This window comes from Lontra canadensis, unplaced genomic scaffold (genome assembly GCF_010015895.1).
Source record: "Lontra canadensis isolate GAN:19392208 unplaced genomic scaffold, GSC_riverotter_1.0 scaffold466, whole genome shotgun sequence".
NCBI classification, from domain to species: Eukaryota; Metazoa; Chordata; class Mammalia; order Carnivora; family Mustelidae; genus Lontra; species Lontra canadensis.
Window position 1 is genome coordinate 18,519 of NW_022631459.1, and position 18,267 is coordinate 36,785.

Sequence of the window (18,267 nt, forward strand, 5' to 3'; positions counted from 1 at the left end):
GCCTTGCCCACTCCCACCCTTCTGCTCCTCCCCACCCCCCAAGGTTCTGGTTCCATCTTTTCCTCTGTTCACAAACTACCTCTGGACAGTTGTGTTGTTTTCGTTCAATGTTTCCATTCTTAGACATCCGTCATTGCTGCTGCGACCAGCGCCAAATGTTCATCCTCATTGCCTCCTGTTCTGCCCGCGGTCCCCTCCTCCAAGGCACTCTTAGGGGCAGGGGCCCGGGGCAGCACAGGCTGGGTTACCGACCACCCCAGTCCCAGGGAAGGTGGGGCCCTGCCCCTAGGATGCTGCAGCAGAGTTGGGGGGGGCCTGTATTGACCGTCGGGTGTAGAGGCTACCTTCTCCCCCCTGTTCTGATGGGGAGGAGGTGGCCATTATTTGTCCCAGCCTGGGGCCCCCCCATCTGGTTTCCTATTTGCAGTTACTTGAATAAAAAAATATCCTTTTCTGGACCGGAATCCTTCTGTGGTGGGTACCTGGGGTAGGTAAGAGTGGAAGCCAAGGACAGAGTTGGTGGGGGTGGATCTCCGGGGAGGGGGCGAGGAAAGCCTTAGCTCTGGGGAAGGTAACAAGCCTCTCTTAAAAAAAAAAAAAAAAAAAAAGGCACCACACCCCTAGCCACAAAACAGTTTATTTACAAAATATATATACTGAATACTATACATTAGGCCCTGTCACCATGGAAACAAATCCAAAGCCAGGTTGGGGAGGGCTCAAGAGAAAGGTGGGGCCTAGGAAAAAAGTCTCCCAACCACCCTTCCAACCGGGCAGGAAAAACTTGGATTAGCCTGGTGGGGGGAAATGGGTGGAAGGCTCAGCCCACCAAGGATTGAAGGCCTGGGCAGGGGGAGCGAGGTGCAGCCTGGATGGATGAGAGTAGAGGAGACCCAGTTCCCAGTAGGGGGAGCTGGGTGAGTGCAAGTGGGGAAGGACACCGCAGGCCCCCAGAGCACTCCCAAGTGCCATGGTTCTGGAGAGCAGGGGGGTGGGGGTGAGGTCAGGTCTTGACGTCCAGCAGGGGCATCCGCTTGTGCTGGTAGCCACTCTGCCAGCCGTGTACCACCTGTGGGGGCAGAGACCGGGCCACAGGGCTGGGGTCCAGGGCAGAAGCTGTGGCACCCATGGCAGGAGGACAGCCCACTAGCCCTGGCCCACATAGGGAGGTCTGAGGACAAAACCTGGCTCTGGGGAAGAAGACAGCAGGTTGCCCCCCTGACTGTTCTGCACCCACCTCTCCCCAGCACTCACCTTGGGGTCCCCCACATCCGAGAGCAGCTCCTGCTCAGCCTCATGCAGCTCCTCTGCAGGGTCGTAGCTGTACATGGGGAGCAGGTGATGGCGAAGCCGGTCCACTCTAGGGAGCAGGGGAGGGCACTCAGCCCAGGGGAGTCCCACTCCCAACACCTAAGGCCCTGAGGGCCTTTGGGGGCACACTGTGGTTCTGAGAATACATGCCCAGTTCTAGAAGGGGCCCTTCTTCAGTAGGTTCCAAGCCCAGTTTGGGCAGGAAACCCTCACAGCGGGGTGTAGGGAATTTTGGGCTGGTATAAGGAAAGCCCAAGGGCATCTTAACCTCGACTGTAGAGAACCAAGCCTATGGGAAGAAACTTGTGAGCCAAATGCAGGGGAAGTAACACTGGGGACAGGGACACTCACCGCTTTTTCTTCTGGACATACATTACCTGTAACAGAGACACAGCGCTGTGCAGGCTGCTGAGCCCAGGACGGCCCACGGGAGACCCACCTCTACCCCTTCACCCATCACATCAGGACAGCAGAGATGAGCGGTGCAGGTTCACCAGCCCCACCGTCCCCACTCCCAGCCGAAGTGTGGGTGTGTATGTGTGTCCATGGGGACTCCTTACCACAACCACCACCACCCCGACCAGGGTGATGAGGAAGAAAGGCCCCAACACGTAGCCCACCATGGAGTCGCTGTTGGCCTGGGGGGCATTGGGCACTGTAGTGTTACTCATGACATCGGCAGCCGGAGGGCTGGGTCGTCAGCATGGGCAGTGGGGCCTTGGGAGGGCGCCTCCACTGGGCTCCCTGCGGAGGAGAAAGGGAGGTGATTCGTTTGACCCAGGGCGCCATCCAAGCTCTGGATCCCTCTCCAAGAGCGGGTGATGTATCAAAACTTAGGTCAGGCCCTGGGACGAGATATCCTCCAGGTCCGTGTGCTGGGTTTAACCCTCCAGTGACCAGGGAAATCCTGGGTGTGGAGGGCACCAAGGGGAGGCCCAGAGTGCTGCCCGGCTCCTGTCCCCAAGCCAGGGTGGGGCCCAGCTCAGGTGCTGGCAAAACACTAGCACATCTCCTGGGAAAAGCTTAGATCTACGTTTGGAGCTCCTATTCTGACCTCTGGGGACACTGGGCAGCCAGCACCTGTCCAGTGGAGCAAAAGGGGGAGATCTGACAGATATATGAGGGTCCTGCGCTGTGGGGCCTCCGGGTGAGGCAGGAGCATCTCAAGGAGCCTGCCCCAGTCCTGGTCCAATACCCCCACTTAGGCTACAGGCCTTCTCTGTGCCCTCCTTGTCCCTGGTGTGACTGCGGACATACAGCCAGGACAGCCTCTCCTCCACTGTTATCGTGCCAGGGCGGAAACGAGTGGGCAGGTATCTGCGAGGTGATGTCACCTCCCTCTGGTCCCCACCCGGGGCTCCGCCCAGGTCCCTCCCCTCTTTAGCGCGGGCTGATAGGCAAAGGTGAGAGGGTCAGCTCCCATCGACAGATGCAAGGAGACTGCCGATGGGCTCCTGTACGCAGACCCCAAGGTCCCCGACCCCGCTTCGCTTGGGTCTCCACTGGGGGGGCAAGGTATGAACTACCTGTCCCGGTGTCCGTGGGGGCACCGAGCTTGCACGGTCGCATGCACGCCGTCCCACGGTCGAAGGGACCTGCCGAGGTGGGGCGGATGTCTGGCCGCTCCCAGGATGCGGACCAGCATGGGCGAGTGGGAGGTATAGTTCCCACGACGCTGGGCGGCTCAGGCCGGGTAAGGGAGGTTTGGGGGCTGCAGGGAGGGCCCGGACATCCCGGAATCCCGGCACCCTGAGACGTGGACCCGCGCCGGCGCTCTGCAGCCCGTCCAACCCGAGCATGCCTTACCTCCCGCCGCTGCAGCCCGGACAGGAACGCCCTCGGTTGGCTCCCAGGCCCCGGAAGAGCCGGCAGGCGCGTGATCAAAGGACCCGGGGAAATGGGCGGGGCCTCAGCCCCGGGGCGCAGCCAATCCAGTGGCGGAAGGCTGCCGGCCCGGAGACTTCTGGAGCGGCCAATCCGGGGCTGGGGGGTGCGCGGGGCGAAGGCGGGGAGGGCCGAGGTTGCAGGGCCCACCCCGCGGCAGCAGGGGGGCAGGCGAGCGCCGCGCAGCGGGGGGAGGAGAGCGCGCGGGGAGGGGCGGGGCAGCTTCCCGGCGTCCCCCGGGGCGGACCCCGGCCGGGCGCCAGCGCTGGGGAGCTCTGGTTGCAGACTGCGGCCCGGCGTTGCTTCCTCGTCCTCCCGGGTGGAACCCAGGTGTAGGGCCAAGCCACGCCCTGAAGCTTAGTCCTGGCGAGCGGCGACTAGCCGCTCCCTCCGCCGGTGGGGCTCTGCTCGGGTCCCCCACGGACTCCATTAGTGTTTGCGGAGCCTTCCAAGCCTCCTAGTGCCCCCAGGGGCCCACGGGACTGTGCTCAGAGGGTAGAAAGCGTAGGCAAGCCTGGATTAGCTCCTGCCGGACCCACTCACCCTCCACCCTTCTCCGCGGCTCAGTCTTAACGTCTATGAAACAAGCTCTGGTGACGATTAAGCGATCACGTGCATGAGGAGTCCAGAACACACTAGGCCCTGTTAACCTCTGTCCGGCTTGCAGGGGCACTGTTGGAGTAGCAGGGTGCAATACCCCGGGGCCACAAGCAACTTTAGTAGGTAAATTTGGAAGCTTTAGTGGTCTAGCATTACAATGGCACACGCCAGAGGTGGACTGATGGATTGTACCAACAGGGGATGTCTTATTTCTTCTTTTTCTTTTTCAAGATTTTATTTATTTATTTGACAGAGATCACAAGTAGGCAGAGAGGCAGGCAGAGAGAGATGGAGAAGCAGGCTCCCCACTGAGCAGAGAGCCGGACGCGTCCCAGGACCCTGGGATCCTGACCGGAGCTGAAGGCAGAGGCTTTAACCCACTGAGCCACCCAGGCGCCCCGGATGTCTTATTTCTTAGAACTGCATGTGAATCTACAATTACTTCAAGTACGTGTGTGCAGCTTTGTACCCAGACCTTCCCACCTTTCCCCTCAAGTCACACACGGTTAGGAAAGCTCCAGATTGGCAGGTGATGGAAGCCACCCAGAAACATAAAAGATGTGGGACCTGAACCAGGCTGAGGCGCTCCAGGGCCCTTGGGTGCTACTGGAGATAGATCTAACCTAGATCACCTTATTCTTGCCAGAAATAACCAATGGCTCGGACATGGTCGAGCCACTTGGCCTGCTCTGGTCTGTTTCCTCGGGTCCTCCAAAAGAGGTTGGATGCAGAGATGACCCAACCTAGAACCAGAGGGCTGTTTGGAAATCTGGCCTCTTGCCTTCAGACACCATCATCTGACTGGTAGGAAATCATAGATAAGGGGAAAGGAATGACAGAAATGCCTGCATCTGGAGGCTACGGGTGGATTCCCTGCTGTTCTCAGACTTTTGAGCCTGAAGATTAAGGAGACCACTCTTCCCAGGCTTCCGTCAGAACTGAGGCAGAGGGAGGGGGCCACCTTCCCTGGCGGAGCCTACCCTGCAAGGAGGTTAGAATCAAATGATAGGTCCTCTGTCCTCTTCTTTACAACCTCTGACTACGTAACTTGAGGGCCTTCTAGGAGGGGGCTTAGCAGTCAGTTGGCTAAGGCAGTGTGTAGAAAGGACTGGGGTGTCACTTTCAGAAACTCAGCTTGTTTTTACTTCTCTGACTCCTAGTTCAATTTCAGTATATCTGCTGCTGAAATGAGCACACCTTACTCCCCGGAGAGAACACCCTTCTGAGCTAGGCAGAGCAGGTGGGGTCACCCCAATTTACAAATGAGTAAGCTGAGGCCCTGAGCAGTGTGATGACTTCCCAAGGCCCTTGGTGTGATCGGCAAGGGTGAAGCAGAGTGGAATGATGGGTGGGACCCTCTTCCTGGACAGCTCTGTGCCAGCAGCTGCTCCGTGTCTATATTTGAAGTCTGGTTTGTTCCTGTGATAAGGTTTCAGATCCCATGAGGGTACCCTCAAGCCTACCCAGGGAAAACTCCAGCCCTCCCTGCTCTCTTCATGCTGCTGCTACTACCTCGGGAAGGGGAGATAGAGGGCAGAGGTGAGGCTGCACTCCGCCACCCTGATCGAGTTTTAATGTCCCCTTAGCCGTGTTGCTGTGGTTTAGTGCCTGGGCTTATGTATCCACTTTCACTAATGCCTTGCTCGTCTTTGTGTCCTCCTGCTCTGACTCAGCTAACAAATCATAAAAGCAACACTTAGGAAGATCAAATTGTTGACTGAGTAATGTATGAGTAATGAGTAATGTAAACTCATTACACAACAGAGCTCAAGATTTATAGGAATGCAGCTATCTAGCCCTCAGTAAGATCACATTCATAATGTATGGCACCCATCAAAAAAAATGGATCAATAAATACTTAGACATGCAAAGAGGCAGGAAAATACAGTCTATAATCAAATGAAACTGACCTAGAACTGAAAGAAGTTGGGCCTAAGGAGGACATTAAAACAGTTAACTGTATTTCTTATGCTCAAAAAGTTGAGAGAAGGAAGATATAAAAAAGCCTCAAATTGGGATACCTGGGTAGCTCAGTCGGTTACGTGTCTGCCTTCGACTCAGGTCATGATCTTTGAGTCCTGGGATCAAGTCCTGTGTTGGGCTCCTTGCTAAACAGGGGAGCCTGCTTCTCAGTCTGTCTGCCACTCCCCCATTTGTGTTCTCTCTCTGAAAAATAGACGGATAAAATCTTTAAAAAAAAAAAAAAAGAAGCCTCAAATTGAAATTTCTGATGTGAAATCTGCAATGTCCAAGGATGAAAAATAAACGGGATGAGATTGATGGCAGATTAGATATTGCAGAAGAAAAGATATGTGAACATGAAGGCATTAGAATAGAAATTATCCAAAATGAAAGGGACAAAAAAGAATCTAAAACAATTACAAGAACATCAGTGAATTATGGGACAATTTCAAATGGCCTAATATATGAGTAATTAGAGACCCAGAAGAAGAGAAAAAAAGGGGACAAAAACGTTTGAAGAAATAATGACTGAAAGGTTTCCAAACTTAATGAAGACCATACACCCGCAGATCCAGGAAACATAATAAACCCCAAGCAAAAGAAACATGAAGAAAAGTTATATGAAGTCACATTATAATCAAATTGCTTAAAATGAGTAAAAAGAGAAAATCTTAAAAGATGGAATGTACAGAGAAACAAAGTTAAGAGTGACATCAGATTTTCACCCAAAACAATCTGTGTAAGAAGATAGTGAAACAATATCTTTAAAGTATTGAAAGAAAACCTCCCAATGTAGAACATTAGGCAAAAATATCTTTCAAAAACATACAATAGCCAAATTATAGAAGCAGCCCAAGATGAATGAATAAAGAAGATGTGGTATAGGGGCACCTGGGTGGCTCAGTGGGTTAAGGCCTCTGCCTTCGGCTTGGGTCATGATCCCGGGGTCCTGGGATTGAGCCCCATGTCAGGCCCTCTGCTCATCAGGGAGCCTGCTTCCCTTTCTCTCTCTCTCTCTCTGCCTGCCTCTCTACCTACTTGTCATCTCTATCAAATAAATAAATAAAATCTTTAAAAAAAAGAAGATGATGTGGTATAACATATGATGGAGTATTTTTCAGCCATAAAAAAAAAAGATGAAATCTTGCCATTTGCAACAACATGGTTGGAGCTAGAGAGTGAAATTCTAAGCAAAGTAACAAAGAGAAAGACAAATATTTCACTCATGTGGAATTTGAGAAACAAACAAAAAGGGGGCAAAGGAAAAGAGAAAGACAGATAGACACAAACCAAGAAACAGAATCTTAATGACAGAGAACAAACTGATGGTGACCAGAGGGGAGGTGGGTGTGGGGTGGGCGGGGATGGATAAAACAGGTGATAGGGATTAAGGAGAGCACATGTTGTGATGAGCACAGGGTGGTGTATGAAGTGTTGAATCACTATGTTGTACACCTGAAACTAACATAACACTGTGTGTTAACTGTACTGGAATTCAAATTAAAACTTCATAAAAAGTATCTTCCAAAAACAAAGGTGAAACTAAGACATCTTTTTTTTTTTTTTTTAAGATTTTATTTATTTATGTGTGAGAGAGAGAATGAGAGACAGAAAGAGAGCATGAGATGGGAGAAGGCCAGAGGGAGAAGCAGACTTCCTGCTGAGCAGGGAGCCTGATGTGGGACTTGATCTTGGGACTCCAGGATCAAGACCCGAGCCGAAGGGAGTTGCTTAACCAACTGAGCCACCCAGGTGCCCCCAAAGGCATCTTCAGATATATATAAATTGAAAGAATTCATCACTAACAGACCTGCACTACAAAAAATGTTAAAGGAAGGTCTTTAGGCAAAAAAGAAAATTGTACCAAGTAGAAATATGGGTCTATCCAAAGGAATGAAGAACTCTGGCCATGGTAACTACCTGAATAAGTATATGTTGCTTGTTTTCTTATTACATCTTTTAAAAAGATAATTGTGTTTAAAAAATAATCATGTAGGGGCGCCTGGGTGGCTCAGTGGGTTAAAGCCTCTGCCTTCGGCTCAGGTCATGATCCCAGAGTCCTGGGATGGAGCCCCGCAGCATCGGGCTCTGCTCGGCAGGGAGCCTGCTTACCACCAACCCCGCCCCCCCCGCCTGCCTCTCTGCCTACCTGTGATCTCTGTCTGTCAAATAAATAAATAAAATCTTTAAAAAATAATAATAATGTATGGTGGGGTTTGTGCACTGAGAACATTGACCAAAATAGACTATATTTTGGGCCATAAAACAAGTCTGAAACTTAAAAGGATTCAAGTTAACATATGTAAAAGTAAAATGTTTTATGCGCCTGGGTGGCTCAATTGGTTAGTGTCTGAATCTTTTTTTTTTTTTTAAGATTTTATTTATTTATTTGACACACAAAGATCACAAGTAGTCAGAGAGGCAGGCAGAGGGGAGGGGGAAGCAGGCTCCCTGCTGAGCAGAGAGCCCAATGTGGGGCTTGATCCCAAGACCCTGGGGCTCCATCCCAAGACCCTGGGATCGTGACCTGAGCTGAAGGCAGAGGCTTTAACCCACTGAGCCACCCAGGTGCCCCAAGCATCTGACTCTTGATTTTGGCTCAGGTTGTGTTCTCAGGGTTATGAGATTGAACCTTGTATTGGGCTTGCGTGAGTGTAGAACCTGCTTAAGATTCTCTCCCTCCCCCTCAGTCAGTCTCACTCTCAATCTCCTCTAAAGAAGGAAAGAAAAAATAAACAAATAACAGAAAGATCCTTGGACCATCCCCAAATGTTTGGGAAATGAGTAACACACCTTTAGATAAAAAAATAACTAGGGGGATACAAGGCTGGTTCAGTAGGTAGAGCATGTGACCCTTGATCACAGGGTTGTAAGGTCAAGCCCCATGTTGGGTATAGAGATTACTTAAAATAAATTTTTAAAAATAATAATTAGGACATATTTTGAACTGGATGAAAATGAAAACACAACATAGCATTTGTGGGGCACCTCTATTAGGGAAATTTATTGCACTAAATGCTTTTTTTGTTTGTTTGTTTGTTTTGTGGGGGGGTTTGTTTTGTTTTAAAGAAAGATCTCACGTAGAGGTGCCTGGGTGGCTCAGTTGTTAAGTGTCTGCCTTTGGCTCAGGTCATGGTCCCTGGGTCCTGGGATAGAGCCCCACATTGGGCTCCCTGCTTGTCAGAAAGCCTGCTTCTCCATCTCCCATTCCCCTTGCTTGTGCTCCCTCTCTCACTGGTCTTTCTCTGTCAAATAAATACATAAAATCTTTTAAAAAAAAAAAAAAGAAGAAAAAAAAAGAAGAAAGATCTCATGTCAATGACCTCAGCTTTCACCTGAAACTGAAGTATGTAGAAGAAAATAACAAAGATCAATGCAAAGATCTTTGAAACAGAAAACAGAAAAATAAAGAAAAATCAATGAAGCCAAAAGTTGCTTAAGATCAACAAAATAGGGGCGCCTGGGTGGCTCAGTGGGTTAAAGCCTCTGCCTTCGGCTCAGGTCATGATCCCAGGGTCCTGGGATCGAGCCCCGCATCAGGCTCTCTGCTCGGCGGATAGCCTGCTTCCCTCTCTCTCTCTCTGCCTGCCTCTCTGCCTACTTGTGATCTCTGTCTGTGAAATAAATAAATACAATCTTAAAAAAAAAAAGATCAACAAAATAGATAAACTTCTAGCCACAATGATCAGGAAAAAAAAATACAAATCACCAATATCAGGAATGAGAGAGGTGACATCACAACAATTTTTACAGATAATAAAAGAATAATAAGGGAATATTAGGAACAAATTTATGCCAATAAATTCAACAACTTAGTTGAAATGGAAAACACATGGAAAGACACAAATTACCTAAGTTCACTTAAGAAGAAATAGAGAAATTTATAACAATTTAGGTTGAATTGATACCATCTTGGTTTTAATAGCATACATTAATGCCTTCTGTCCAATTCCATACCCCCTTCATCTTTATACATTGTGTACATGTGAACATAGATTTATGATTATTGTTTTATGCATCTTTTATATCATATAAGAAAAAAAAAGGAGTTACATAGCAAAAATAAAATAATACTTGTTTTTAAAATATTTACCATGTGTTACCTTTACCAGTGGTCTTTATTTCTTTATGTGGCTTTGAATTACCATCTAGTGCCATTTTGTTTCACTCTGATGGACTCCCTCTAACATTTCTTGTAGGGTAGGTCTACTAGCAACAAATCCCATGAGTTTTTGTTTATCTGGGAATGCCTTAACATCTTCGTTTTTGAAGGACAGTTTTTCTAGATATAGAATTCTTGGTTGACAGTTCTCTCCCTTTTCCTGTCAGTACTTTATTTTAATTTTTTTTAAGCATAACTTTAAAAATATGGAATGCCCCATGAATTTGCATGCCATCCTCATGCAGCGGCCATGCATTATAATCTTCTCTGTATTGTTCCAATTTTCATATATATGCTGCTGAAATGAGCACCCTATCCATACTTTAAATATATCATCCTACTTCTTTCTGGCCTTCATGGTGTCTGATGAAAAAATAGCTATTAACCTTAGGATGTTAATTTTACAATTATGGTAACCACTAGGAAAACAAGGAGGAAATATACAGAAAAGAAAATGAAGAGGAAACCAAAATGGTACACTAGAAAAAAAAAATGGTACACTAGGAAAAAAAAAAGTCAAACATGAAAGAAGGCAGTATTGAAAGGATTGGGAAACAAAAAAGATCACATCTAGAAAGGAACACTTGCAAAAATAAATCCTTTAATATCAGTAATCACTTTATTTTATATTATTATTAAAAAAAATTTTTTTTTTTAAGGGACGCCTGGGTGGCTCAGTGGGTTAAGCCGCTGCCTTCGGCTCAGGTCATGATCTCAGGATCCTAGGATCGAGTCCCGCATCGGGCTCTCTGCTCAGTGGGGAGCTTGCTTCCCTCTCTCTCTCTCTCTCTCTCTTTGCCTGCCTCTGTCTACTGTGATCTCTCTCTGTCAAATAAATAAAAATAAAATCTTTAAAAAAAATTGCTTTTAAAGATTTTATTTTTATTTATTTGACAGAGAGAGATCACAAGTAGGCAGGGAGGCAGGCAGAGAGAGAGAGGAGGAAGCAGGCTCCCTGCTGAGCAGAGCGCCCGATGAGGGGCTCGATCCCAGGACCCTGGGACCATGACCTGAGCCGAAAGCAGAGTCTTTAACCCACTGAGCCACCCAGGCACCCCTATTATTATTATTTTTTTAAGTAATCTCTACACCCAATGTGGGGCTTTGAACTCAAGACCTGGAGATGGAGTCCCATGCTCTACCAACTGAGCCAGACAGGCGCCCCAGTAATGACTTTAAATGTAAATGGATTAAGCTCACCAATGAAAAGACAGAGCTTGGTGATAATGGTACAATATTATGAATGTACTTAATATCACTGAATTGTATACTTAATGGTAAATTTCATGTATATTTTACTACACACAAAAGAAGACAGATTGGCAGAATGGATTTAAAAATGATTTAACTGCTCCCTGATATGAGGAAGTTGAGAGGCAACGTGGAGGGGTTAGGGGGTAGGAAAAGTATAAATGAAACAAGATGGGATCAGGAGGGAGACAAACTATAAGAGACTCTTACTCTCACAAAACAAACTGAGGGTTGCTGGGGGGAGGGAGGAGAGAGGGTGGTGGGGTTATAGACATTGGGGAGGGTATGTGCTATGGTGAGTGCTGTGAAGTGTGTAAACCTGGCGATTCACAGACCTGTACCCCTGGGGCTAATAATACATTATATGTTAATAAAAAATAAATTATTTTAAAAAATGATCTAACTGAAATAAGTAAATACAAATGATCTCCCTGGAATTGAATGGACGTTTCTCCAAAGAACCTAACAAATGGCCAGTAAGTACATGAAAAGATGCTCAACATCACTAATTAGGGAAATGCAAATCAAAACCACAAGATGCCACTTCACACACATTAGGATGGCTGTTAGAACACAACAAAACATAAAATAAGCGAATGTTGGTGAGGAGGTAGAGAAACTGGAACTCTTGTGCACTGCTGATGAGAATGTAGAAAGTACAGGTACTATAGAAAAGTGTATGGCAGTTCCTCAAAAAGCTAAAAATAGTATTACCGTATGATCCAGCAACTCTACGCAAGTATTCTACACAATTATTCTACACAATTCTACGCAAAAAAATTGAAAGGAGGGATTCGGCCAGATATTTGTACATTTGTGTTCCAGCGGCATTATTCACGGTAGGCAAAACATGGAAGCACCCAAGCACCCACGGACAGATAAATTGATAAAGAAAATATGGTACATATAATACAATGGAATATTATTCCTCCTTTAAAAAGAGTGCAATTTTGACATATCTACAACATTCTAAACCTTGAAGACATTAGGCTATGTGGGAAAAAAAAAACAGTTATAAAGGACAGATGCTTATGATTTCACTTCTATGAGATACCTAGTATTTTACATACTCTAGTGATAAATTCAGAGACAGAAAGTAGAATGGTGGTTGCCGGGCGCTGATGGGGCAGGGGAAATGGAGAATTATTATTTAATGGGTATGGAGTTTCAGTTTGGGGAGATGAAGAAAAGATCTGGAGGGGCAGCTGGGTGGCTCAGTGTGTTAAAGCCTCTGCCTTCAGCTCAGGTCATGATCTTGGGGTCCTTGGATCAAGCCCCGCATCGGGTCCCCTGCTCAGTGGGGAGCCTGCTTTCTCCTTGCTCTCTGACTGCTTCTCTGCCTACTTGTGATCTCTGCCTGTCAAATAAATAAATAAAATCTTTAAAAAAAAAAAAAAAGAAAAGATCTGGAGATGGATTGTGGTGTTGTGTACAACATTTATTGTGTAAGTACAATAATGTACTTACTGCCACTGAACTATACACTTTAAAATGGTCAAAAAAAATTTTCTAAAAATCCAAGTATCTATTGCTTACAAGAAACTCACTTAATTTTTTTTTTTTTTAAAGATTTTTATTTATTTATTTGACAGAGAGAGAACACAAGTAGGCAGAGAGGCAGGCAGAGAGAGAGGAAGGGAAGCAGGCTCCCTGCTGAGCAGAGAGCCCGATGCGGGGCTCGATCCCAGGACCCCGGGACCATGACCTGAGCCGAAGGCAGAGGCTTAACCCACTGAGCCACCCAGGCGCCCGAAACTCACTTAATTTTTTAAAAAATATTTTATTTATTTATTTGACAGAGAGAGATCACAAGTAAGCAGAGAGGCAGGCAGAGAGAGAGAGAGAGAGGAGGAGGAAGCAGACTCCCCACTGAGCAGAGAACAACGTGGGGCTCAATCCCAGGACCCTGAGATCATGACCTGAGCCGAAGGCAGAGGTTTTAACCCACTGAGCCACCCAGGCACCCCAAGACTCACTTAATTTTTAAAAAATTTTTTTGAAGATTTTATTTGTCAGAGAAACAGAGAGAGAGAGTGTGCACACAAACAGGGGGAGCAGCAGGCAGATGGAGAACCAGGCTCCCCACTGAGCAAGGAGCCTGACTTAGGACTTGATCCCAGGACCCCAGGATCATGACCTGAGCTGAAGGCAGATGCCCAACAGACTGAGCCACCCAGGCATCCCTATTTATTTATTTTTTTAAAAACAATTTTATTTATTTATTTGTCAGAGAGAGAGAGAGAGAGTACAAGCAGGAGAAGTGGCAGGCAGAGGGAAAGGGAGAAGCAGGCTCCCCGCTGAGGAGGGAGCCTGATGCGGACTTGATCTGGGACCCCGGGATCATGACCTGAGCTGAAAGCAGACACATAACCCACTGAGCCACCCAGGTGTCCCAAGAGACTCAGTTTAGAGAGACACAAATAAGCTGAAAGTGAAAGGATGGGAAAACATATTCCATGCAGAGAGTAACCAAAAGACAGCCAGGGTGGCTCTGCTGATACTATACAAAATTTATTTTATTTTATTTTATTTTGAAGGACTTATTTAAATCATCTGAACACCCAAGAAGAGGATCGAACTCATGACCCCTAGATCAAGAGTCACGTGCTCTACTGATTGCGCCAGCCAGGGGCCCCTCGACAAAACAGATGTTTAATCAAAAACTGTTACAAGAGACAGAGGAGGACATTATATACTGATAAAAGGGTCAGTTCACCAAGGAGCTGTATGACGCAAACAATGACAGAATCGAAGGGAGAAATAGACACATCTACAAGAAGCGTTGGAGACATCAGGACCCTCTTTTCAATAATGCACAGAATAGCCTTTACAGAAGGAAACAAACGACTTAAAAAAACACTAGAAACCAACTAGCCCTAAAAGACATACAGAACACTCCTCCCGATGACAGAATATACACCCAACATTCTCCAGGACAGACCATATGTTAAATCATAATAAATTTAAATATCTCTTAACAAACAAAAGTCCCCCGGATGGCTTTACTCGTAAAGTCTACCAAAAATCAAAAAGAGAATTAACACCAACATTTCTCAGACTCTTCCAAAAAAAAAAAAAAAGAAGAGGAGGGGAACACTTTTTAACATGTTCTATGAGGCCAGCATTATCTCGATGCCAAAGCCAGAGAAGGTTCTATAAGAAAACTCTAGACTAATACTCCTTACGAATATAGATAAGAAATTCTCGACAAAATACTAGTAAATCACATCCAATGGCCCATTAATAATGATTATGCATCGTAACCAAGTGGGATTTATCTTAGGAATGTAAGGGTGAATTCCTAGCAAAATCAACGTCAGCACATTTACAGGACAAAGGAAAACAACCACATGGTCATCTTCATAGTTGCCGAAAAGCATCTGACAAAAACTCAGCATCCTTTCATGATAAAAATACTAAGCAAACTAAAAATAGGACAGCCTTTTCAGCAAATGGTGCTGGAACAATTGGGTATCTGTATGCAAAAATTATCAACTAGAATCTATACTTTGCAACACATACAAAATTTATGATGTGTGATTTTATTTCTATAAAACTAGAAAATGCAAACTAATCGGTAGTGACAGAAAGCAGATTCGTGTTTGCTTGGGGATAGAGGCATGATGGTTAGGAGAGAGGGATCATGGAGGCATAAAGAAACTTCTGGGGGTGACGATCAGTCCATTGATTTGGTTGTGACTGTTTTATTTGAGCACATATGTTAAGATTTATCCAAGTGTACACCTTGAATATGTATAATTTATTATATGTTAATTATGCTTCAGTAAAGCTTCAAAATATATGAATAAAGAATGCCTTAAAAAATAATGGAATGCCCAGTGGGTTATCAGTGCATATTTATTTTATAAATGATTTTTTTAAAAGAATTTTTATGGGCACCTGGGTGGCTCAGTGGGTTAGGCCTCTGCCTTTGGCTCAGGTCGTGATCTCAAGGGTCCTGGGATCAAGTCCCGCATCAGGCTCTCTGCTCCGCAGGGAGACTGCTTCCTCCTCTCTCTCTCTCTGCCTGCCTCTCTGCCTATTTGTGATCTCTCTGTCAAATAAATAAATAAAAATCTGTTTAAAAAAAAAAGAATTTTTTATTTATTTATTTGACAGAGAGAGATCACGAGTAGGCAGAGAGGCAGACGGGGGTGGGGGGAGCAGGCTCCCCACCGAGCAGAGAGCCAGATGCAGGGCCCGATCCCAGGACACTGAGATCATGACCTGAGTCGAAGGCAAAGACCCACTGAGCTACCCAGGCACCCTTATTTTATAAATGATTTATTGGATTTAATGATGTGATTCAATGAACCGAATCCCAGGGATTGGGAAGGACAAGACACAGAGAGAAAGAGGAACCAAGAACTGCAGCAGAATCTTATTGGCCACCATCATGTTGCTAACGTTCAGCCTCGCCAGCCGGGCTCAAAGTCCCCTGACCCCACTGCTCGCTGCCACTTTGTGCCTTTCAGTTAGTTGTTCGACACCATGGGATCTCAGAGTCCCTAACTCCAAAATTAACTAATAATATCCACCTCACAAATAGGATTACTGTTGCTTGGGGCACCTGGGTGACTCAGTGGGTTAAAGCCTCTGCTTTCGGCTCAGGCCATGATCCCAGGGTGCTGGGATCGAGCCCCGCATCGGGCTCTCTGCTCGGCGGAGAGCCTGCTTCCTCCTCTCTCTCTCTCTGCCTGCCTCTCTGCCTACTTGTGATCTCTATCTGTCAAATAAATAAATAAAATCTAAAAAAAAAAAAAAAGATTACTGTTGCTTGAGAGAAATAACATAAAAGGACTAAATATTAGGTAAATAATAAAAGGCTCCCTAAGTGTAAGGGACTATTTCCTTTTTTTTCTTTTCTTTCTTCTTCTTCTTTTTAAAAAAACAATGACAGTGCATTTCTTTTTTTTGTTTGTTTTTTAGATTCATTTATTTTAGAGAAAAAGCAAGTGTTTGAGCATGGGGAGGGACAGAGGGAGAGGAAGAGAGAATCCCCAGAGGACTCCACGCTGAGTATGGAGCCCAACACAGGGCTCGATCTCACCACTCTGAGATCATGACCTGAGCTGAAAACTAGAGTCTGACTCTAAGCTGACCGAGCCAGCCAAGCACCTATTTCCTTCCTGATTGAAAAAACAAAAAACAAAAAACAAAAAAACACAACAATTAGTATCAACAGTTGAAGAATATATGATGTAAAAAAGAAGGAAATAAAATGACTCATAATCCCAACTTCAGAGGATACTTCCTTCTAGACTTTTGCTCACACTGGCTCACTTGTGTGAAGCTGCTTGGTGTGCGGCCTGCAGGCCTTGTGCTTTCCCACCCCCGGGTCTTGCACCAGCTGGGGTCCACCTCTTTCAGAAGCCCAGGGGTCTCTCTCGGCGGGTGCAGCAGGGGCGAGGAGGAGTGGAGGAAGAGCTTTGGAGAAGACCATGGCCATGGGGTCAGCCTTGGCCCCCAGCCCATTCTGGGATAAAGGCCAGAGGGATTAATACACAGAGGGTCCCCATAGTCCCTGCTCCTGCCACTGTCCTATCCCTGGTGGTCTGAGGAGCTGAGGCGTGGGGCCTTGGAGCAAGGCCATCTCTTTTTGTTGTTTTGGGGGTTCCCTCCCCATGGGGATCCCCACAGGTGCTGGGAGAAGTTCCAGCAGGAGGGTCTGTCCCAGCCTGATCCCCTGCCTCCGTCCAGCCCTGGGTTTGCCTTGACTGCCCAGGTTCCTCTGTGGCCGTTCCACTCCAGGCCCCCAAAATGCAGAAGTCCCCTTCACATGGGTAATTTCTCTTTGGAAGGAGACTCACCCTCCTTCCAAAGGCCAGTAGGTGGAGGCCCAGATGGTCTCCACTGGAGCTTCGTATCTTTTTTTTTTTTTTATATTTTATTTATTCATTTGACAGAGAGATCACAAGTAGGCAGAGAGGCAGGCAGAGAGAGGAGGAAGCAGGCTCTCTGCTGAGCAGAGAGCCCAATGTGGGGCTCGATCCCAGGACCTGGGATCATGACTGGAGCCAAAGGCAGAGGCTTTAATCCACTGAGCCACCCAGGCGCCCCTGGAGCTTCGTCTCTTGAAGGGATAAGGGAGGAGGGACTAAGTGGGTCCTAAGGTTTATCAGAAGGAAGGGGAGGCTGGAGGGAACTTCTGACTGGCCCGCCCCTGACAGCACCAGAGGCCTGTCTTGCAAGGTATTTGCTTCCCTCCAGCTAGGGGTCCTTCACCTTCTGAATCTGACCCACCTCCCCCAACCCAACTCTGCAATCAACCTATTTTTCCCTTGTGCTCGGCAGCTCCAGGCTTCAGCTCCCTCAACAATGAGGTGGGGACCAAAGTGCCTGCATCTCAGGGTCTCTGTGAAGGTCAGGGCCCTGCCTATTAGGCAGTGAAGTGTTCAGGGAATCATTTGAACTGATGGGAGAGTACTTTGTGAGCTGCTCAAATAATATTAGCTATTCTAATGAGTCCACTCACCTTTCTCAGACCAAGTTCCCTAAAGTAAAACCAATTACCCTTGACTCCACCCCTCCACCTGCACATCCCCGTGACTGCCCTACCCTTCTCGGGTCTCAAACCCAGCTTGGCTTCCCTTGCTGGTCTCAGACACAGGTCCCACAGAAGGGACCAGCCTTCCATTAGGTCCTGCCCTAGGTCTGGGAAAGTTCACAGAATCCTGGGCTGAGAGAGAAGGGAAATAGAAGGAATTGGGGGTCTCCAACCCCTACAGAAGCACCTTCCCCGGTTCCCCTCTCTAACTCACAAACTCTAGGCAGGAAGAGAAAGGTGAGAGACTGCTATGGTGCTCCTCCTCCCCCTGCTCCGAATTTCTCCCCCTCTAGATCCCTGAGAGCAGGTCCGCACTGGCTTCCTTCCCAGTTTGGGGGAAAGTGAAGGGACGTATGTGCGCACGGCTGGTATGGCTGTCCAAAGCCAAGGTGACATAAAAGATACATTTCCTTGTGCTGGGTACATTCCTCAAATACCATTTGGCCCTTTGCTTCCTCTAACCCACATTTCCTAGGTAGCTGCTTTGACCACCCAGCTGGATAGCTAGAACAGAGAGATAGTCTCCCTGCCTCAGAGTGCCTTTGGAACG

General features: G+C 47.0%; 1 protein-coding gene and 1 non-coding gene across 5 annotated transcripts; both read right to left on the reverse strand.

The window, feature by feature from the left end:
• Positions 1 to 619: 619 nt before the first annotated feature.
• On the reverse strand, positions 620 to 3,226 carry LOC116863022 (small integral membrane protein 29). 4 transcript variants are annotated; one of them, XM_032850501.1, is made up of 5 exons: positions 3,118 to 3,226; positions 1,872 to 2,055; positions 1,663 to 1,688; positions 1,255 to 1,360; positions 891 to 1,069 (listed from the first exon to the last, which is right to left on the reverse strand). In XM_032850501.1, the coding sequence occupies exons 2-5, from the start codon at positions 1,980 to 1,982 to the stop codon at positions 1,004 to 1,006; spliced, it is 309 nt and encodes a 102-aa protein (XP_032706392.1). In that variant the 5' UTR covers positions 1,983 to 2,055; positions 3,118 to 3,226; the 3' UTR covers positions 891 to 1,003. The 4 variants fall into 4 exon arrangements, with proteins under 4 accessions (XP_032706390.1, XP_032706392.1, XP_032706393.1 ...); XM_032850502.1 differs by lacking the exon at positions 3,118 to 3,226 and adding an exon at positions 2,838 to 3,027 and having other exon boundaries at positions 1,932 to 2,055; XM_032850500.1 differs by lacking the exon at positions 3,118 to 3,226 and adding an exon at positions 2,838 to 3,020.
• A 6,893-nt stretch (positions 3,227 to 10,119) lies between these two features.
• On the reverse strand, positions 10,120 to 10,230 carry LOC116863024. Its single transcript, XR_004381754.1, has one exon. It is a non-coding gene; the product is annotated as a U6 spliceosomal RNA (small nuclear RNA).
• Between the last annotated feature and the right edge of the window lie 8,037 nt (positions 10,231 to 18,267).